The sequence below is a fragment of the Coregonus clupeaformis genome, unplaced genomic scaffold (genome assembly GCF_020615455.1).
Source record: "Coregonus clupeaformis isolate EN_2021a unplaced genomic scaffold, ASM2061545v1 scaf0133, whole genome shotgun sequence".
Taxonomy (NCBI): domain Eukaryota; kingdom Metazoa; phylum Chordata; class Actinopteri; order Salmoniformes; family Salmonidae; genus Coregonus; species Coregonus clupeaformis.
In genome coordinates, this window is record NW_025533588.1 from 277,438 (window position 1) to 300,372 (window position 22,935).

The 22,935-nt window shown below is 41.7% G+C and overlaps 1 protein-coding gene across 7 annotated transcripts in view; it reads left to right on the plus strand.

Moving 5' to 3' along the window:
- The window catches only part of LOC121555906 (nck-associated protein 1-like), a 51,097-nt gene extending 42,255 nt beyond the window's left edge, over positions 1-8,842 (plus strand). For 6 of the 7 annotated variants that reach the window (XM_045213638.1, XM_045213642.1, XM_045213640.1 and 3 more), the window contains 15 exons: positions 130-262; positions 877-996; positions 1,331-1,470; positions 1,674-1,805; positions 2,177-2,395; positions 2,692-2,822; positions 3,168-3,265; positions 3,464-3,557; positions 3,793-3,875; positions 4,243-4,323; positions 4,632-4,725; positions 4,984-5,100; positions 7,231-7,340; positions 7,936-8,025; positions 8,489-8,842. In XM_045213638.1, the coding sequence (XP_045069573.1) occupies positions 130-262; positions 877-996; positions 1,331-1,470; positions 1,674-1,805; positions 2,177-2,395; positions 2,692-2,822; positions 3,168-3,265; positions 3,464-3,557; positions 3,793-3,875; positions 4,243-4,323; positions 4,632-4,725; positions 4,984-5,100; positions 7,231-7,340; positions 7,936-8,025; positions 8,489-8,605 (1,759 nt within the window). In that variant the 3' untranslated portion in view covers positions 8,606-8,842. The remainder of the gene's footprint in view (positions 1-129; positions 263-876; positions 997-1,330; positions 1,471-1,673; positions 1,806-2,176; positions 2,396-2,691; positions 2,823-3,167; positions 3,266-3,463; positions 3,558-3,792; positions 3,876-4,242; positions 4,324-4,631; positions 4,726-4,983; positions 5,101-7,230; positions 7,341-7,935; positions 8,026-8,488) is intronic. The other variant, XM_045213639.1, reaches the window with a different exon arrangement.
- The last annotated feature ends 14,093 nt before the right edge of the window (positions 8,843-22,935 follow it).

Here is a 22,935-nt window from a genome sequence, read left to right on the forward strand (position 1 = left end):
CATGAAAATATATATTAATGACAAGATATGAAAACAAGATTCATTTATTGATTGTTTTGGATATGATTGCTCTAGATGGATTTTGAGTTTCTGACTTTCTTGGTGTCCCGGTCTCATTCGTGGTGATAGCTTCTACAGCCGAGCATTTGAGAAGATGTTTCAGCAGTGTTTGGAGCTGCCCTCACAGTCGCGCCACTCTATCTCGTTCCCCCTGCTGTGCACACACTTCATGAGCTGCACCCACGAGCTCTGTCCCGAAGAGGTAAGGCCCCACAACCAAAGCAACCAATGGTTGAATGAAAACCTTATGAAGCATAACCATCACATCCATATCTAGAATTCATTTTGTAAGTCTATGTCTGCAAAATTCAGGAAACATTCCTAAAGTTCCTGAGTTTTTCAGAAATCCCGGTTGGAGGATTCCCAGTTAGAGTATTCCCTCCCTGCATTTTCCCTCCTGATTCCGGGAATCCTCCAACTGGGATTTTTGAAAAACCTGGGAACTTTGGCAAAGTTTCTGTAATTTAGCAACCCAACTTGAGATTCTCATAAAACACTAAGGGCAGCATTTTCATAATGCAAAATAATTGTGCAAAGTGCAAAACCTACTATAAATGTCATTATAATCTGTCAGTGTGAAATAATTTGAAACTTTTCTTCAACAATGTGCAATGTGCATAACAAAGTGATTTATGTATTGATCAGTTTACTAACAACAAACGTTTCAAATTAAATCACTGTGAGATTATAATGAGGTTTATTGTCATTTTTGCATTTTGCATAATTATTTTGCACTTCGAAAATGTTGCACTAAGATTCCCATCTCACACTGCTCCTGAGTGGTTAACTACCTGTCCCTTCCCTGCGTTCTCCCAGCGGCATCACATTGGCGACCGCAGTCTGTCGCTCTGCAACATGTTCCTGGACGAGATGGCCAAGCAGGCGCGCAACCTCATCACCGACATCTGCACCGAGCAGTGCACGCTCAGTGACCAGGTGAGGGGCCATTGCCATGGAGACCGGTGTCCTTGTGGAATAGGGTATATAATGATGTATTTGTCACTTTAGCGGTCACTTTTTTCCATAGTGACTTCAGTACAGTAATTGCATATATTTTTAGTATGTGTATGTGATCCAGAGTAGGAGTGCTGCTGATTTTAGGTTTTGACTTTCATAATGAATGGACAGGGGCAATATTGATGTGAGCCTAATTTATAGTTTATCGTCAATCTGACAGCTTCATGGAATCCTATGATAACTTCTTATCAAGGTATAGATACAATTATTGCACATAGATTTTCATTCAGATGTAGATTTTCTCTCTCTGCAGCTGCTCCCTAAACACTGTGCGAAAACCATCAGTCAGGCAGTGAACAAGAAGTCTAAAAAGCAGACTGGGAAGAAAGGTGAGCCGGAGCGAGAGAAGCCGGGTGTTGAGAGCATGAGGAAGAACAGGCTCCTGGTCACCAAGTGAGTTACATGTGTCTGTGCCGGGGTGCATATATGTGTGTGACTGTTTGTGTGTGTGGCTGCGTGTGTGTCTGTGTGTGTGTGTGTGTGATGGTATGTGTGGTTGGTGAAGCGGATCTCCAGGTGGGAGGTGAGGTACTCGCGGAGGGTAAAGGTGTGTCAGTAGTTGCTGATGTTAATTTCTATCTCATTGTGTCTTCCAGCCTGGACAAGCTGCACACGGCGCTGTCGGAGCTGTGCTTCTCCATCAACTACGTGCCCAACATGGTGGTGTGGGAGCACACCTTTACCCCCCGCGAGTACCTCACCTCCCACCTGGAGATCCGCTTCACCAAGTGAGTCCACCCACCCACACATAGGATACCTCCCAAATGGTGAGCTTTTCCCTATTTAGTGCACTACTTTTGACCAGGGCCCTAAGTGCACTATATAGGGTATAGGCTTCCATTTGGGACATAGCCATATTTCAACAGCAATGTTTCCTATCCTTCTGGTCCTCAAGTGTTTATGCTGTGTTAGGATATCATACGATACAATCGATACAATGGATATGATACGATAGATACAATAGATACGATAGATAGTACGATAGATAGATATGATACATTACGAAATATATGATACATTACCATGGATTGAAACAATATGATCGATAGATACGATCTATAGATCGATCCAAGACTCATGATGCTCCCTCTTCTCTCAGGTCCATTGTGGGGATGACCATGTACAACCAGGCCACGCAGGAGATCGCCAAGCCCTCCGAGCTGCTCACCAGCGTGCGTTCCTACATGACGGTGCTGCAGTCCATCGAGAACTATGTGCAGATCGACATCACGCGGGTGTTCAACAACGTGCTGCTGCAGCAGACCCAGCACCTGGACAGCCACGGGGAGCCCACCATCACCAGCCTCTACACCAACTGGTGAGTCCCGCCCAACCAACACACCAGTCCTCAGTTTACATATTATGTCATCTGGGTGATTCCTCATGAAACCAGGACAAAATAAATGTCCAATGAGTGGATGGAGATTTGGGCCGTATGTATTAAGCGTCTCAGAGTAGGAGTGCTGATTTAGGATCAGTTTTTCCTTTTAGAACACAATGAATAAGATAACATGGACAGGGGGGACATGATCCTAGATCAGCACTCCTACATACAGGTTGAAATCCGTTCTATCGTGTCATCCAGTGAGATTGAGTCTGCTTGTGTGTCCATAGGTATCTGGAGACCTTGCTCCGGCAGGTAAGCAATGGCCACATTGCCTACTTCCCTGCCATGAAGGCCTTTGTCAACCTGCCCACGGAGAACGAGCTCATCTTTAACGCTGAGGAGTATTCGGATATATCCGGTGAGATCATCAGAACCATTTATTAGACGTAATAGAGGCTTGCAATACTTTGAGCAGGAATTTTTAGCCTCTCCTGTATAGGACAATGTGATGTGATGGTTATAGTGTATACTGAGGCTGCTGTGTAGTGAATATAGTTTTGTGAATATTCTGCTGCTCTAGGACAACAAGTGTTTTGGTGGGGAAAGCCTTGCAGCCTTTATTGGGTTAAATATGTGTACATTTTAATCATGGCCACCTACATACTTAAATCCCAAAAGCATTGGGGATAAGCGAGAGGAGTATGAATAGTGACCTATTGACACAAAGCATTTCTGACATACCCCTGCTCTCTCTTTCCCACAGAGATGAGGTCACTGTCGGAGCTGCTGGGACCCTATGGCATGAAGTTCCTCAGCGAGAGCCTCATGTGGCACATATCCTCCCAGGTGGCAGAACTCAAGGTGTGGTCACTGACTGAATCTGAGGTGTTCTTGTTTGTTTTTGTTTTCCTTCAGAGCTGTTTGTACTCATGTTGATGCCCCTGGGCTCTATATCTCTGTTGAATCTCATTAATAGTACCTCTCTCTTTCTTTCTTTTGTTCTTTCTGTTTGTTTGTCTGTCTCTCTCTCTCTCTCCCCCCTCCCTCTCACTTCCAAAGAAACTGGTGGTGGACAACGTGGAAGTTCTTAACCAGATGAGGACCAGCTTTGATAAGCCAGAGCAGATGGCTGCCCTCTTTAAGAAGCTCTCATGTATGTCTCTCTCTTGCACATGTCTTACTCTCGTAGCCCCAAAACAGAAGAAGCAGTGTGACTATCAGTGTACTTGTTGCCATATTAAGCACATCCTGTATATGGTAATGAGTCCAGATGTGCTCCCTTTTAGCATATTTCTAAATGTTTTTCCCTCAGATCAAGACTGTACTGAGTTTTGTAACACTTTTACAGGAGGTTAAAGCTGTGTTATGTCTTTGTCTGTGTTCTGTAGCTGTTGACAGCGTCCTGAAAAGGATGACCATTATTGGAGTCATCTTGTCATTCCGATCACTGGCCCAGGAAGCACTCCGCGATGTAAGTCCAGTCACGACACTTATCCTGACCAATACTGTATCACTGTCACAAACTGGGCCTCTGTATCATCACTGAAGTCCTCTGCTGTATATCTGGATTCAAATAAGATCAAGTCAAAATTGCCATTAATGTGGCCTGGGTGAGATAGTGGTTAGTTCCACCGCCTACAGCACTTGTATACCAGTGTCGACATGGGTTTGAAAACGCACTCTCTTTTCCTATTATTCCCTACTTTCTCTCTCTCTGTCCAATAAAATATATAAAAATATGAAAGTAGTGAAAGAAAGATGCCAGTAACTAGATTTAACATGACAACATACCGGCACTCAAATGTGACCCCTTTTTCTGTCACATCATTCGTCGTCAGGTGCTGTCCTGCCACATTCCTTTCCTGGTGAGCTCCGTCGAGGATTTCAAGGACCACATTCCCAGAGAGACAGACATGAAGGTAGGAGGCAACGGGTATAGGACCTTTCTCACTGGGTTAGAATGGGAAAACAGTCTAGATCAGTGTTTCCCAAACCTCTCTCGAGTACCCCCAGACAGTTTGACTTATTAGATGTATTCCAGTACAAGCACACCTGATTAAATTGGTTAACCAAACACCAAGCCCTTCATTAGTTGAATCAGGTGTGCTAGTTCTGGAATACATAAAATAGGTGGAACTAGTGTCCCCTGTACTCAAGGATAGATTTTGGAAACACTTTTGTAGATGATGATCTTATGTTTGAGACTGTGATTTCCTCTTCCTGTCAGGTGGCCATGAACGTGTATGAGCTGTCGTCTGCAGCAGGCCTGCCCTGTGAGATAGACCCAGCCTTAGTGGTGGCCCTTTCCTCACAGAAATCAGGTGAGAGCCAGAACTAGGCCCCTGCAAAGGGCTGACAAAGTGTTTGCCAATGGAAATAAACACATTTTAGGAATATTTTCATTTTATGTGTCACTTCTAAACATTACAAAAGGAAAGCCTGGCCATATTGAATACTGCTACCTGGAAAAAACATAAACATGATTATGGTGTAGTTGGCAGAGCTTTGACATTGTTTTCTAAGAGCAACTGTTTGATTGACATCCAGTTATTAATTGTACATAATACCACTCTTTCCAGAAAACATCAGCCCGGAGGAGGAGTATAAGATCGCCTGTCTGCTCATGGTCTTCGTTGCCGTTTCCATGCCAACTCTGGCCAGCAACGTCATGTCTCAATATAGCCCTGCAATCGAAGGTATTTATATAATTTCGATGTGTCAATGGTCGTTTGGGTAATAGTGGCTGTGTCTGATTACCCATAGAACCCACCAGGTGCAGGTGTAGATCTGTCGAGTACTTTTTAGAAAACAAGTATGGGTATTCAGACAGACAGGCCCTATATCCTTAATAGTATGGTTAGTACATGTCCGAATACCCTTTCTAAATAGTAAGTACTCTGATCGCGTATGCGAAAATATAATAATTTATAGTAGGCCAATGTGAAATATGGAACATTTGGTATGCTTTAAATGCCAGGATGGTATACTCATTTCAGCTTTTCATCTAGTACGAATGCTATTGAGGAAGAGGCATGTCTTTTCAGACCCACGTGTGTTCGAAAACAGCTGATCATCAGATAAGGAGACATGCGCTTCCAAAATGAATGAAGGGGGGGAAAAGCACGATTGCACATTATATGATGCCTTCTCAGTATGAATGAGCCTAGTATGTTGATATGTGTTGCTTACTGCATATGTTTTTATTAAACAGTATGTTCTATAGTAATACGTATTTTGATTAGTACACAGTATGTAGTTTTAGTAAGTAGTAGGCAAGAACTAAACTCAGCAAAAAAAGAAACGTCCCTTTTTCAGGACAATGTCTTTCAAAGATAATTCTTAAAAATCCAAATAACTTCACAGATCTTCATTGTAAAGGGTTTAAACACTGTTTCCCATGCTTGTTCAGTGAACCATAAACAATTAATGAACATGCACCTGTGGAACGGTCGTTAAGACACTAACAGCTTACAGACGGTAGGCAATTAAGGTCACAGTTATGAAAACTTAGGACACTAAAGAGGCCTTTCTACTGACTCTGAAAAACACCAAAAGAAAGATGCCCAGGGTCCCTGCTCATCTGCGTGAATGTGCATTAGGCATGCTGCAAGGAGGAATGAGGACTGCAGATGTGGCCAGGGCAATAAATTGCCGTACTGTCAGACGCCTAAGACAGCGCTACAGGGAGACACGACGGACAGCTGATCGTCCTCGCAGTGGCAGACCACGTGTAACAACACCTGCACAGGATCGGTACATCTAAAAATCACACCTGCGGGACAGGTACAGGATGGCAACAACAACTGCCAGAGTTACACCAGGATCGCACAATCCCTCCATCAGTGCTCAGACTGTCCGCAATAGGCTGAGAGAGGCTGGACTGAGGGCTTGTAGTTGTAAGGCAGGTCCTCACCAGACATCACCGGCAACAACGTCGCCTATGGGCACAAACCCACCGTCACTGGACCAGACAGGACTGGCAAAAAGTGCTCTTCATTGACGAGTCGCGGTTTTGTTTCACCAGGGGTGATGGTCGGATTCGCGTTTATCGTCGGAGGAATGAGCGTTACACCGAGGCCTGTACTCTGGAGCGGGAGGGTCCATCATGGTCTGGGGCGGTGTGTCACAGCATCATCGGACTGAGCTTGTTGTCATTGCAGGCAATCTCAACGCTGTGAGTTACAGGGAAGACATCCTCCTCCCTCATGTGGTACCCTTCCTGCAGGCTCATCCTGACATGACCCTCCAGCATGACAATGCCACCAGCCATACTGCTCGTTCTGTGCGTGATTTCCTGCAAGACAGGAATGTCAGTGTTCTGCCATGGCCAGCGAAGAGCCCGGATCTCAATCCCATTGAGCACGTCTGGGACCTGTTGGATCGGAGGGTGAGGGCTAGGGCCATTCCCCCCAGAAATGTCAGGGAACTTGCAGGTGCCTTGGTGGAAGAGTGGGGTAACATCTCACAGCAAGAACTGGCAAATCTGGTGCAGTCCATGAGGAGGAGATGCACTGCAGTACTTAATGCAGCTGGTGGCCACACCAGATACTGACTGTTACTTTTGATTTTGTTACTTGTCCCTTTGAATCTTGTTATGTTCATACAAATATTTACACATGTTAAGTTTGCTGAAAATAAAGCAGTTGACAGTGAGAGGATGTTTCTTTTTTTGCTGAGTTTTTTTCAGACACAGCCAGTGTCTTATTGCCTGAGATGATTTTGTTTATAACTATAGCGAGATTGAGGTAGCCAAGGTAAACAGTCTAGAGCAATTGTTGTTGGACTGTGATAACTGAGAAGTAAATGTTTTCTTCAATCTTTCTAAGGGCACTGCAACAACATTCACTGTCTGGCGAAAGCTGTCAACCAGATAGCTGCTGCCTTGTTCACCATTCACAAGGGAAGCATTGAAGATCGTCTCAAAGAATTTCTGGCTGTAAGTGCAACATGTCGCTCTTCTGACTATTGACGCTATGGAATGCATTGTCAACATTTATATATTATATGCATATTTTCCTCTCCCTCCCTGTGATTTAATCACATTAAATGGGCAATCTGGTATTGGTGCATCCCTTTCTTTACTTTTATATGAATTATATTTAGCCATTGATTCTTGGATAGAACTTATAAATAAATACCTCTTGAGTTTAGTTCAACTGTCTTACCCCATCCAAACCCAAAATGCCAGCTTGTTTTACCCCATTGTTTGTAAGCAAAGTACTTGTAAACAAACTCTGTATAGCTTCAAAACATAGTTAAAACTCATTTTGATCTCATGGCCAGTCATTGTATCATGGCTCTGTCTATGAATTTGAGAGTGGCTACATTTCTCCAGCCCCATCCCTCAGCTGTCCCAAATTGACTTTAACATTACAAATGGATTTGTCACTACTTTTTTCCCCACTACTGAGCAGTTTCTGGAATGCATTGTCTTTGAAAACTTCAAACTTCTTTTTTAAATTGATGAGCAACTTCAAAATAATTCAGTATTGCTGCAGACCTTTAATACTCTGCTGTTTTGATATTTACAGCTGGCATCTTCCAGCTTGCTGAAGATCGGCCAGGAGACCGACAAAATGACGACACGAAACAGGGAGTCTGTGTACCTGCTGCTGGACATGGTGAGTATATGTGCTGATTCAATACATTTGGGATGGCACAATACGGCATGGCACATTATCCAAGGAGATTTCCGAATACTGCAACTAGTGATTTAGCTACTTTTATTATGCGATGTCCATGGGAAGGAGCCAATTATTTAAACAGAAAATGGCCTTAAATAATGGCCCATTCCATCTATGAATGTCACCCATTATCATTATGCATATGTATGATAAATAAAAGTTTTCACACCCACACATTTTCTCTGAGAATCTTTTTTATACATACTGTATTTTTTATATTCATATTTTCACTTTATTGAGATAGAAAGTCATAAATGAGTGGGGGAGACAGATGGGTAGAGAAATACAGAAGGTGCAGGTGGGGTTTAAACCCATGCTGCAAGAGGTGTAGTCTGGAGTCGGAAGCGCTACCACTAGAACAGATTCCGGCACAAAATACATGTTTTTGGTTTGGTTTCAGATTGTCCAAGAATCTCCATTCCTCACCATGGACCTCCTGGAGTCCTGCTTCCCCTACGTGCTACTGAGAAACGCTTACCACGCCGTCTACAAGCAGAGCATCAGCTCCTCTGCATAAGTCTCCTCTTCAGAACAGAAGTCCCTCACCAGGGACATCAAGTGGACCACGGGAGCCTTGCTAACATAAACTGCCATGTGCTCATTTCACTTGGTCTTAAAACTACACTACAGTATGAAGTTGTGGGATACATTTTTTTCTCCTCATGAAATTGCATTAATGACCCGTCGTTTCCTAAAGGAGTCATAGTAACCTATGAGTTTTGGTTGATAAAAAAAAAAAAAGATTGACACTACGCAAAACATTTTTTGAATGAAAAGCAGCCGTTTTTTACATACAAAATGTTGTAGAGAAAAAGGTGTTATGGAAAAATAACAAATATCTTTCTCATTAATAATAATGTTGCTTGTTTATTGACCGGCGCTTTAATGATGAACAGTGATTTTGTTTAGGTGGTTGTTCTAGATTTTTATGGGTTATTCTGTGTGTTTTTTACAGTTTGGTTTTTATATTTGCCAAATGATTGACACATGCATCTCATTGTTGCTGGTAGCTATATAATAAGATGAACAGATGGTGGTGTTTGTAAAAAGCATAGTATAATTTTTTTACTAACTCATGATGCCTCAGTGGCATTAACTCACCATTGTACCTGCCCATATGGTATTATAAACATTCTTGCATATTTATGGAATGTTTATAAATTGTTCTTCCTTAACACCTTTTTATGTTTTACATTTTTGAAAATTCCACTAACTTCCTTAACATAAATAAACAATAGGTTATATCAAACTGCTCTGTTAGTGTATATATAGCAGCATTCAGTTGACGGACCATTGTAACAGAGTGAGTTCCATCCCAACGGTGACACAAACTCTCAACCTTTTGTGCACAACAATGCTCACCACTCAACTTCAACTGTGTAAACTGACTCCATGAGCAACAGCTGTCTTTCATTTAGTTTTAATAACTTAAGTTGTCAGGGAGGGGGCTCATCAATGGCCACTTAGATGCTTATCTACCCAGCTAATTTCACATCTGACAGACCAGAGGGATATACTACAAAGCAGGATCAATGAGTTACCCAGCTAACTTTGATAAACAACCTGAAATAACTATTGATTTTCTGGTTCATAGGTGTTTTTGGTTGATGAGTCAATTAGACCATGCCCATTTTATGCTTATCAAAGAAATAAATCATTATTTCAGAATATTCTGGTAAGTTAGCTGGCTAAGTCATTGATCTTGCTTTGTAGGATACCCCTCAGACATGTACTAAATAATAATAATAATATGCCATTTAGCAGACGCTTTTATCCAAAGCGACTTACAGTCATGCGTGCATACATTTTTGTGTATGGGTGGTCCCGGGGATCGAACCCACTACCTTGGCGTTACAAGCGCCGTGCTCTACCAGCTGAGCTACAGAGGACCACACTAAGAAAGCTAACATCTGATTCATACACCTAGCTTCAGGAAGTGCGCAGTCAGAGCAGTGCCAGCAACCGAGGTCAATCTGAACACCACTGAGAGAGAAACAAGGCCAAATGGTCTTTGACTTATTGGGGGGGGGGCAATAGTTTTTCCTTCATTATCTGTGAGTATTTGTATTTATTATGGATCCCCATTAGCTGCTACCACTCTTCCTGGGGTCCAGCAGTTATACATTTAAAAAAACATTACAATACATTTACAACAGATTTCACAACATATTAAGTGTGCCCTGAGGCCACTACTACTATACTACCACATATCTACAACAAAAAATCAATTTGTACGTGTGTGTATAGTGCGTATGTTTGTGTTGCTTCACAGTTCCCGCTGTTCCATAAGGTGTATTTTTATCTGTTTTTTTCAATCTGATTTTACTGCTTGTATGAGTTACTTGAAATGGAATAGAGTTCCATGTGGTCATGGCTCTATGTAGTACTGTGCACCTCCCATAGTCTGTTCTGGACGTGGGGACCGTGAAGAGACCTCTGGTGGGGTATGCATGGGTGTCCGAGCTGTGTGCCAGTAGTTCAAACAGACAGCTCGGTCAATACTTCTCACAAATACAAGTAGTGAAGAAGTCAATCTCTCCCCCACTTTGAGCCAGGTGAGATTGACATGCATATATTTATTAATGTTAGCTCTCTGTGTACATCCAAGGACCAGCCGTGCTGCCCTGTTCTGAGCCAATTGCGATTTTCCTAAGTCCCTCTGTGGCACCTGACAACAGGACTGAACAGTAGTCCAGGTGCGACAAAACTAGGGCCTGTAGGACCTGCCTTGTTGATAGTGCTGTTAAGAATGCAGAGCAGCGCGTTATTATGGACAAACTTCTCCCCATCCTAGCTACTGTTGTATCAATATGTTTTGACCATGACAGTTTACAATCCAGGGTTACTCCAAGCAGTTCAGTCTCCTCAACTTGCTCAATTACCACATTATTCATTACAAGATTTAGTTGAGGTTTAGTGAATGATTTGTCCCAAATACAATGCTTTTATTTTTTTTTATATTTAGGACTAACTTATTCCTTGCCACCCATTCTGAAACTAACTGCAGCTCTTTGTTAAGTGTTTCAGTCATTTCAGTCGCTGTGGTAGCTGACGTGTATAGTGTTGATTAATCCGCATACATAGACACACTGGCTTTACTCAAAGCCAGTGGCATGTCATTAGTAAAGATTGAAAAAAGTAAGGGACCTAGACAGCTGCCCTGGGAATTCCTGATTCTACCTGGATTTTGTTGGAGAGGCTTCCATTAAAGAACACCCACAATATAGCAGGGGGTGTAAAGCCATAACACATACGTTTTTCCAGCATCAGACTATGATCGATAATGTCAAAAGCCACGCTGAAGTCTAACAAAACAGCCCCCACAATATTTGTATCAACAATTTCTCTCAGCCAATCATCAGTCATTTGTGTAAGTGCTGTGCTTATTGAATGTCCTTCCCTATAAGCGTGCTGAAAGTCTGTTGTCAATTTGTTTACTGTAAAATAGCATTGTATCTGGACAAACACAATTTTTTCCAAAAGTTTACAAAGAATTGGTAACAGGCTGATGGGTCGCTATTTGAGCCAGTAAAGGGGGCTTTACTATTCCCTCCAGGCCTGAGCGCACACACTTTCTAGTAAGCTTAAATTGAAGATATGGCAAATAGGAGTGGCAATATCATCTGCTATTATCCTCAGTAATTTTCCATCCAAGTTGTCAGACCCCGGTGGCTTGTCATTGTTGATAGACAACAATACTTTTTTCACCTCTTCCACACTTACTTTAAGGAATTCAAAATTACAATGCTTGTCTTTCATAATTTGGTCAGATATACTTGGATGTGTAGTGTCAGCGTTTGTTGCTGACATGTCTAAGGTTGCTAATCTTGCCAATGAAAAAAACATTAAAGTAGTTGGCAATATCAGTGGGTTTTGTGATGAATGAGCCATCTGATTCAATGAATGATGGAGTGGAGTTTGTCTTTTTGCCCAAAATTTCATAGTGTAGTTTCTTTTTATTCAGTTTAGTCACATGATTTCTCAATTTGCAGTACGTTTGCAATCGCTTGTACAGCCAGACCTATTTGCCATTTATTTTGCCTCATCCCTATCAACCATACCATTTTTCAATTCCTCATCAATCCACAGGGATTTAAGTTTTTACAGTCATTTTCTTAATGGGTGCATGCTTATTAGTAACTGGGATAGGCAATTTCATAAATGTGTAAAGTGCAGCATCTGGTTGCTCCTCATTACACACCACGTACCAACAAATATTCTTTACATCAACAACATAGGAATCGCTACCGAACTTATAGTATGACCTCTTATACACTATATTAGGCCCAGCCTTTGGAACTTTGGTTTTCCTAGATATGGCTACTATATTGTGATCACTACATCCGATGGATTTGGATACTGCTTTCAAACGAATTTCTGCAGCATTAGTAAAGATGTGATCAATACATGTTGATGATTTCTGCGAGCCAGAATATACCTATTTGGGGTGTTGTTTTTCATTGCTTGGCCACAAGATGGCCCCCTCATTCCTTTGTACAGTCAAGGGCGCACTGGTAACATTTACCACCACATACACTACATCACCAAAGGTATGTGGACACCTGCTGGTCGAACATCTCATTCCAAAATCATGGACACTAATATGTTATAACAGCCTCCCCTTTCTGGGAAGGCTTTCCACTAGATGTTGGAACATTGCTGCGGGGACATGCTAGTGAGGTTGGTCACTGATGTTGGGCGATTAGGCCTGGCTCGCAGTTGGCATTCCAATTCATCCCAAAGGTGTTCGATGGGTTTGAGATCAGGGCTCTGTGCAGGCCAGTCAAGTTCTTCCACACCGATCTTGAGAAACGGGGGCATTGTCATGCTGAAACAGGAAAGGACCTTCCCCAAACTGTTGCCACAAAATTGGAAGCACAACGACATCTACAATGTCGTTGTATGCTGTAGTGTTAAGATTTCCCTTCACTGGAACTAAGGGACCTAGCCCGAACCATGAAAAACAGCCCCATACCATTATTCCTCCTCCACCAAACTTTACAGTTGGCACTATGCATTCGGGCAGGTAGTGTTCTCCTGGCATCCGCCAAACCTAGATTTGTCCGTCGGACTGCCAGACGTCAGCACAAGAACAGAGAACGTGTTTCCACTGCTCCAGAGTCCCATGGCGGCGAGCTTTACACCACTCCAGACGCTTGGCATTGCGCATGGTGATCTTAGGCTTGTGTGCGGCTGCTCGGCCATGGAAACCCATTTCATGACGCTTCCGACGAACAGTTCTTGTGCTGACGTAGCTTCCAGAGGCAGTTTGGAACTCGGTAGTGAGTGTTGCAACCGAGGACAGACGATTTTTACGCGCTTCAGCACTCGGCGGTCCCGTTCTGTGAGCTTGTGTGGCCTACAACTTCGTGGCTGAGCCGTTGTTTCTCCTAAACGTTTCCACTTCACAATAACATCACTTACAGTTGACTGGGGCAGCTCTAACAGGGTAGGAATTGACTTGTTGGAAAGGTGACATAGAAATTGACTTGTATGAAAGGTGACATCCTATGACGGTGCCACATAGTCTGACAACTCACATTAAATTATTACGCTGCTCTGTCGTTCACTACATACTTTATTCTGAGACTGCCATCATTTAAGTTATTTGTGGTGAAGAGGTGGCACGCAAGGTGTTGTACAAAACCAAGTCATCAGCGATTAGATTGTCTCTAACCAATCAGAGTATCAAAGCCAATGGCACATTTTCTAACTGCCGTTTTACCCACGTGTGTTCTGGCTCTGGCCCGATCCATCGGTTTCTGGACCAATCAGACGACCCCGAATGTGTTCGCATTCGGTGAAGGGTCAGGGATGTACCCAGGATACTTTTGAGGAGATGAGAAACTCCATTGGAATCGTATTAACGGCCATTATGTACGTTGCCCATTTTGTTAATGGGCCGCGCGGTGCCTTCTGGCCAATTCTGGGACAAGGAAAGCTCTCCTTCAAGGAGTGAATGGGAGTCAATTGGGCGGAGAAGAAACTAATGTCTGTGGGCATAATGTAGCGTTTGACCGGAGCAAGGAGTCTGGGTAGCCAGGCAACCTAAATTGGGCATGCGTACGAGGCAATTGAAGGAATCTAGTGCTTATGTTAACTTTGATTGTGTTCAATGAAAATTATAGACCTTTCAAATGTTGTATGCAACATTATCGGCAAGTGACTTGATGCCTACTGTGCCAAAGCGATTTAAAGTTTGGGGCAAAGTGATCATGTCAGAAAATTATATCAAACGTTTTACCATTGTAACATTTGATGTACAGTCAGATTCACTGTGGTTGTGTGAAGCGTGCTATAGAGTTCACACCTGGCGATGCCTCATCATCGCGATTGGATATTCCCAATGATGTATATAAACCCTGGATTGCTGATGCTATGTTTTTGCCATTGAGAGGCTTTGAAGTCACCGGTCGGCCGTATTGGCACTCCCCAGAAGAAGCAGTCCTCCATAGGAAGGAATGGAATTATACAGTATTTAAATGAAATGTTTCAAGGACAAAATTACATGTATTTCTAGTAACATTAGAACTTTCCCAAAATTATTATTCAATATTTTAAAAACTGTTTAGCTCACATAATTTAGATTTTTCAAAGGTGGGGGAGTGCCAAGATGGAGGCGAGGCGGCTTCAAGCAGCGCCCCCTGTCAGTTATCTAGTGTATATATAAATAATTGGTTATTCCCAATCATTTGCAACAATGTCAATAACCGTCATCGTCAGCTGCGATAAAACTTTATACGTTGATTTTACTCCAGGTTCAGAGTTTGTCTGGGCAATGTCTTAACATCATCCTAAAACCTACTCTGACTTGAGTTGGGAGTTTCTTTTGTCTTAAAACAGGTTTTTTTTCTGAGATGCTTTGTGGATATGGGCCCTGAACTAGTTGTTGGTATTGGTGTTTTATGGGTTGTGCCTGGACACCTATCTTAGAACAAATGGCCACAGTTATCCCTCCCTGGAACATCATACAGAACACATAGTTGTACTGCAGAATTCTACAAATCTGATTGCTATTTGTATTTATTGTGGATCCCCATTAGCTGCTGTCAAGGCAGCAGCTACTCTCCCTGGAGTCCAGCAAAATTAAGGCAGTTATACAATTAAAACATACTAGGGTAATTAAAGGGATGTTGTCACTGGCAATAAGATATATTCATGTTCTATGCTGTACTTTAATTTGTCAATTTCATTAAATGTAGAGAGGTGGTGCTGTGGTGAGCTGGCCAAATATTCATACCAAGCTGTTTCAGTTCTGTAAAGCAAACAGCTCATAATTGCGTGGCTAGCACAGCCTCTTGTACTGTAGAAGTGTTGGATTGGCTTAAGGCGCTATTACAGCACGGGGTCGCAGCTATAGAAGGAGGCCAAGGCAAAATATGTATTGTTACACAGAGACTGTTAGGTAATCAATGCTTCTTGGCAGACTAATCCATAACAGTACATGGAGACCGCTATCCTCTAGGCCTCTGTCCAATGAAAAATAATTAGTTATCCCATTTGCACTTGCATAGATACAGCAATCTTGGTGCGAGATCACTGAATGGGTAGTCTCACGTGGCCATCTGTCTAAATCCCGTCTTCTTGACTTGTGAGCCCGGCCTTCCGAGGCTACTGAATGGCTTCCTACAGGTGAAAGTAAGATGATGCTTTGCATAGGGATGCAGATAGCGTTGAGTGGGCAAGCATATGAGTGGTATTGTGTTGTGGTAGTAGATGATTAGGCTGGGGAGAACAGAGTGTGAGATGAGAGTCACAGTGCAATTTGTGTTATTTTATTTTCCATTGACATTTCCAGGTGTGTGTGAGAGAGAGCGTGCGCTTGCGAATAAGAGAGATGGAGTGAGTAAGTGAGAGAGAGGCTCTCTGGAGACTTGACTAGGCGTAAACAGTTGCAGCTATCAGGGTGAGTGACAGGCTCAAGCCATTTGTGGATGCAGGGCTGTGGAACTGCAGCCTGAGAAGTATAGGGTCCCGTGAAGCAGGCCATGAGATGATGGGAGCAAGAATCGAGGCAGCTGAAAATCACTGAAAATGTTGCGATGTAATCCTGTGGGAGTTCTCCGGATAAGATAGAGAATGGATAGGAGAAATACAAAATATTTTGCCATATCACATTAAGGATATAATTGTCATTTTAAAAATGTTTTGAATAAACTGTCTTTAATAGATTTGTACAGAAAAATAATAATTTTGAGAATAAACTCAATGTAATTTCGAGAATAAAGTCACAGTTATAAGACTAAAGTAGGGGATTTGGTTAACTGCATGTCTCCCTGGCTCCCTGTTGCTGCTCCTGTTGAAATACCTGCAGTTAGATGACCTGGTGAAACTGTACTTTAGAATTGGCTTTAGTAACAAGGAAAACCTTTCTGTTTTAGCACATACAACCATATTATTATAAGTAGGCCTATTTGGACATGGAAGAGGTTGTGTCACAGATTATTTTCAGTAGGAACAACATGGACTTGGATGAGGTATTTCATCCACGGACTTGGATGAGGTACTGTATTTCATACAATACCATGTGGTTACATACATAGGTAGAGACAGGTGGGTTGTGTTGGGGGTGTGGGGGGGGTCAACCTACCAGGGTAGTTACACACAGAACAGGAATAAAATCATCAACATTTACTAATGCTGCAGAAATTTGCTTTAAGGCAGTATCCTTATCCATTGGATGTAGTAGCCATATCTAGGAAAACCAAAGTTCCAAAGGCTGTGCCTAAAATAGTGTATAAGAGTTTTGTAGTGATTCCGATGTTGTTGATGTAACAAATATTTGTTGGTGTGTAATGAGCAACCAGACGCTGCACTTGACACGTTTATGAAATTAATTATTCCAGTTACTAATAAGCATGCACCAATTAAGAAAATGACTGTAAAAACTTAAATCACTGTGGATTGATGAGGAATTGTTTGGTTGAGAGGGATGAGGCAAAAGGAATGGCAAATAAATCTGGCTGCACAACCGATTGGCAAATGTACTGCATATTGAGAAATCATGTGACTAAACTGAATAAAAAGAAGAAGAAACTATACTATGAAACAAAGATAAATGATATAAAGAAGGATAGTAAAAAGCTTTGGAGCACCTTAAATGAAATTTTGGGCAAAAATTCAAACTCCACTCCATCATTCATTGAATCACGTGGCTCATTCATCACAAAATCCACTTACATTGCCAATTACTTTAATTATTTTTTCAATGGGAAGATTAGCAAATTTAGGCATGACATGCCAGCAACAAACACTGACACTACACATCCAAGTATAACTGATCAAATTATGAAAGACAAGCATTGTAATTTTGAATTCCGTAAAGTGAGTGTGGAAGTGGTGAAAAAATTGTCAATCAACAATGACAAGACACCGGGGTCTGACAACTTGGATGGAAAATTACTGAGGATAATAGCGGACGATATTGCCACTCCTATTTGCCATATCTTCAATCTAAGCCTACAAGAATGTGTGTGCCCTCAGGCCTGGAGGGAAGCAAAAGTAATTCCGCTACCCAAGAATAGTAAAGACCCCTTTACTGGCTCAAATAGCTGACCAATCAGCCTGTTACCAACCCTTAGTAAACTTTTGAAAAAATATATATTTGACCAGATACAATGCTATTTTATTGTAAACAAATTGACAACATACTTTCAGCATGCTTATAGGGAAGGACATTCAACAAGCATGGCACAAATGACTGATGATTGGCTTTGCACCCCCTGCTATATTGTGATTAAAGAGTTACCTGTCTAACAGAACACAGATGGTGCCAAGAGTGTGCAAAGCTGTCATCAAGGCGAAGGGTGGCTATTTGAAGAATCTCAAATATAACATATTGTTTGATTTGTTCAACACTTTTTTTGGTTACTACGTGATTCCATATGTGTTATTTCATAGTTTTGATGTCTTCACTATTATTATACAATGTAGAAAATAGTAAAAAATTAAGAAAAACCCTTGAATGAGTAGGTGTTCTAAAACCTTTGACCGGTAGTGTATATAAATGTTTAATTTGAGAAGTAAAAATGAGTATCCGATATACAGCACTTCAGCACAGACAACATCAATGAACTTCTCTGTCACACACAGCCAAGCCCTTCTACTCCTTGTTCCCTGCTGTTGAAATCCTGAACTGTGCTCTAATGTTTCATAATCTGAACCAGTTTATCCTAAATCATTGTTATGAATAATTTAGGATGACTTTCTGACTGCACTGCTGGCACTGGGAAAATATACTGGGGAGCATACAAGAAATGGATGCATCTTGTCGGGCAAAGTGAGAGTAGCATGGCCAATATAGTACTGTTAGTTCAATAGCAGGGGAGAAAGTACTCTTGCATAGAGAGAGTGTTACCTCCTGATAAATTTTATCCTGCAGATATTTTCTTAAGGAGAATATTATGGTAGGACATACATGCAGTGCTTATACTTAATGCATTAGTGTTTCCATCTAAAAAATGGCACTTCTAAAACAAATGTTGCTTAATGCATTATAATTGTCAAGATGTTTCTTATAAGAAGCCAAAGAGATGTTTCCAGGGGAAATGGCACTTCTAAAGTGCTTGACATTGCTCTTAGATGCTGAACAGTATGGCTACATTACAATGATCTACCCTTCTCCCAACCCCTTCTCCCAACGTGTGCACCCACACTACCCCTCATGGATTTAAAAGGAATGGACTGGTGTAAGCATAGCCACAGGAAGTAGGGGTGCTGAGAGTCTGCAGCACCCCCTGAAAAATCAGATAAAAAAAAAAGTATATTAATGAAAAAAATATTTAGATATAAAACATAAATAAAAAGTAGTGCACTGGGCCTTTACTAGTCCTGTATTAGCAGACCAATATAGCTGTCTGTAGCGCTGGCAAAAAAAATCAGCCTCCCTGCTGGGTTTCAAACCGACAACCCTTCGGTTGCTGGCCCGCTTCTTTAACCATAGGCTACCTGCTGCCCCATATATGCACCCTCTCATCATTCTTTGGGGGGTCCTAATGTGAAACAATCTCTTTAAATATTGTGTTGAAGACAGCTGGTTTCACTCATGGAGGTGTGGATCATGACAAGTGTTAATTATTTATTAACCAAGTATCGAAAGGATAACCTGCTCCTTTGTGTCCCTCAGATTAAGAATCTCACTCTCAGAGTGCCCTGCTAGTTAAAGGACACAAACAGAGAGTATAATATAATATAATAGCATAATAAAATATAATATAAAGGAATGGAATAGAATATAATCCCACTAAGAGGTGGGAAATCACAGAGTTAAATTTATAGAGATGGCTTTATATTCAAATCGATTGATTGGAAATTTGCCTTTTTGGGTCACATTGAACATATCACAAGAAAAAAGAAAGGTTCTGAAAGTTTAGTTGACAATAGACCCTCTGTGATGGAAGTATACAGTTGAATGAAAGGTGAGGGCAGCTAATGCAACGTGTTGGCTGGTCGTTAACTGACATTTTTCTTCTGGTACACTTCATCTGGTAGGAGGCAGTGTCCCAGGGAGTGTCTTGTACAGACTGGGGCACTAAGACCTCCGATGGCGGTACTGTTTTCATCTGCTTAAGTCGCTAGAGAGTCCTGCTTTCTCCCCTGCCCTTCTCTATATGACACACACATACACGTACACACATGCGCACACACACAAATAGACACACATTATGCAACAACACTCCCCTCCAACCGACTGAACGAGTTCAGTAAAAAATTATGTAAAGAAGTCATAAATAAAACATATTTTATTTTGTTACACAGGTCAACAAGTAAAATGCAGGAGACTTCCCTGGAGAATCAAAGCACAAACAATGGAGTCCTCAGGTCCAGGCCCTGTCACATTAATTTGTTGAACTGGGTAATACACAGTTCAAACACTACTGGGCTCATGTTCCTCTGTACCCTTATGAGAGAATAGCTGTATCCCCACTGAGAATATCTGAGTCCAGTGGAGGCTCCTCAGAGGAGGAAGGGGAATAACTTTTTTTAATAGTGAAACATATAAAATGTTGTCCTTTTTAGATAAAACTATACTAAATATATTCATATGTCACCAAATAACTGATAGAAAAACACACAGTTTTGTAATAATGGTCTAACAGCATCCTGTAGGGTAGTACCATGGTGTAGCCGGAGACAGCTATTTTCCATCCTCCTCTGGGTACATTGACTTCAGTACAAACCTACGAGGCATATGGTTCTCACCCCCTTCCATAGACTTACACAGTAATTATGACAACTTCCGGAGGATGTCCTCCAACCTACTGTATCAGAGCTCTTGCAGCATGAACTGACATGTTGTCCATCCAATCAAATTATCAAAGAATGAATCTAGTAATGAAAGTAGTTGACTCAAAGAGAGAGAAAGACAATAGTTGAACAGTTAAACAAATTAATTTATTCAAAGATTAAGGAGAAGCAACAGAGAGAGAGAGAGATTTCAGTTTACCTCTCATTTACTTAGATAGTATCGTATCTGAAGATTATGCCTTTGTTAAATGTTTTTCATGAAGAAATGGAATGTGTTTATGTTAGTATCAAGAGGGAATGTTTTAGGTGTAACGCCATATCCAACAGACCGGAAGTGTGTGTAGACAGGGGAGACTGGTGATTGGCCAGAAGAGGGAGCATCATTGGTTATAAATAGGGGGGAAAACGAAGAAGAACGTCAGAGCGAGCAGCCATTCGGAGGCGTCGCTCTCCGGGTGTCATGTCACCTGTCATTTATGCTGTAACCTCGTGATTTTAATAAAAGCTTCTAACACGATGCAGCATAGACGGACTCTTTGTTGACAGCAATAATGGCCACCACTCATCAGATACGACAATAGCTAATGCAGCAAATTTAGCCTACTCAACAACCTGACTAAAACAGATCAGGGGTGTATTTTTTCCACCGATTCTGTTGCAAAAGGTTTATAAAACGGAAGCAAGCGGAACGAAACGGGGATGGACCTACCTGAATTTGTCTAATAGAAACATTCGTTTTATTTGCAAAACGGAACTAATGATTACACCCCGGATCAGCTAGATGCAGGCAAGAGTGTGCAAGGCGGTATTTAATGTGTCAGTCACCTTGATTACTCCAATTTGTCTCTTGACCTGTGCACCTACGTTATAAACATTCATTAATAGGCTAGGTTGTATCAACCTCATGTTGGGTAAACTCTTAGAAAAGAAGGTGCTATCTAAAACCTAAAAGAGTTCTTCAGCTGTCCCCTTAGGAGAACCCTTTGAAGAACCCTTTTTGGTTCCAGGTTTAAGAATTTACACAGAGGGTTCTACATGGAACCCAAAAGAGTTCTACCTGGAACCAAAAAGGGTTCTACCTGGAACCAAAAAGGGTTCTCCTATTGGGACAGCCTAACAACCCTGTTGGAACTCTTTTTTTCTAAGCGTGTATAGGGCAAATTCCAGTATCATCTAGTAGCCTAAACCTAACGATGTTATATTGAGCTGTGTGAATGGAATATATGACAGCCATCCAATATGCTGTAATAGAAGTAAGGCCATGCTCATGAAAAAAAAAAGTGTCCTCCCTAATCTTAAATGGCACTGTCTGAGTCACCCATACAGGAAATTTGACACAAGATTAACAAATTCCTTTTGCAATTCTAACATGTTCCATGGCATGTGAAATGACTTGATAACCTCTTTCCAATACATTTTCAATGTTTAGGAACTGAAAATGCACTCCAAGATAATTTTTCTGGTGTTTGTGTAAGCAAAGGCGGGGTGGAATGCATTTTTTACCTGTTACAATACAATGTGCATTACAATTACGATTGTTATCGTGTAATTATTGTATTTCCAACGTGTTTTTAATAACATGTACATTTCCGGTGGAGACATCCCTAGTGAGCTTTGTCCCTCCCTGTCTTTCCTGGATTTCTCTGATTTTTGGAAGGTGCTCTGTAACTGTGATGTATGTAAGCTAAAAGACCTGTATGGGACCTTTTTTTTGTCCCTTAGCACACCTGTACTGTGCACTGTCATTTGACTGGCTCTTGTACTTTTTTGTGGTACAATTTTGTGGTCAAAGATTGATTCCTTTTACCACAATGTAGCTTGTGGAGGTGTTGGAATTCCCTCTCTCTTTATTAGTTTGTTTTCAGGAGTGGGCCAGTCCCACCTCTTCCTTTCTTATTTTTTTGGACAGGATATAGAGAAAGAAGTAGGAGGAGAGAGTGATAGAGCAGTAGGTCGGATTCGAACCCATGCTCGCAGTGGTATTAGACAGTACTTGTGATCCAGAGGGAACGGACCACCCCTGGCCACTACCATTTTAGCCTTCAGTTACACTTGTTACAGGCTTTGGTTTTTGCATTTATGTTTTGAGGTTGGACTTTAGCACGTATAGCTCGTTAGCAGATAGGGCGCATCGATTGGTGTCACCTCGTCAGTCAGTGTTACACCTGTTCTGGATGCCATCTTGTTAGACGTTTCGCCTGTGCTGGCCTAGGTGCTATTTAAGAGTGGCTGGCCCAATGTTCCAGTTGTCTTGAGAGATGTGGAGGGTCAACACCTTCAGTTGGCCCTCCCTATTTGATTTCTAGAAAAACATTCCTTTGTCTGTATTTGTTTTGCGCCACTTTTTTGGTTTGCTTCCTGTCTTTAAGTTTGGTGTGGGTTTTTAATTTTGTTTGCCTCTTCTTGGGCAAAATTTAGTGGGCGCTCATGGTAGGTGTCTTTTAGGTTCCAGTTGTTGTTGCTAATCAACTTTCAGTGGACACCCCCATAAGTGTCTTTCAGAACCACTCCTAAAACCTCACCTGTTTCGTTTTGGTTGTTGATCAGTGACAAGGAGTTGGATGTATATTTTACTCTGTTTGAGCGGCTTGCCACATCCCT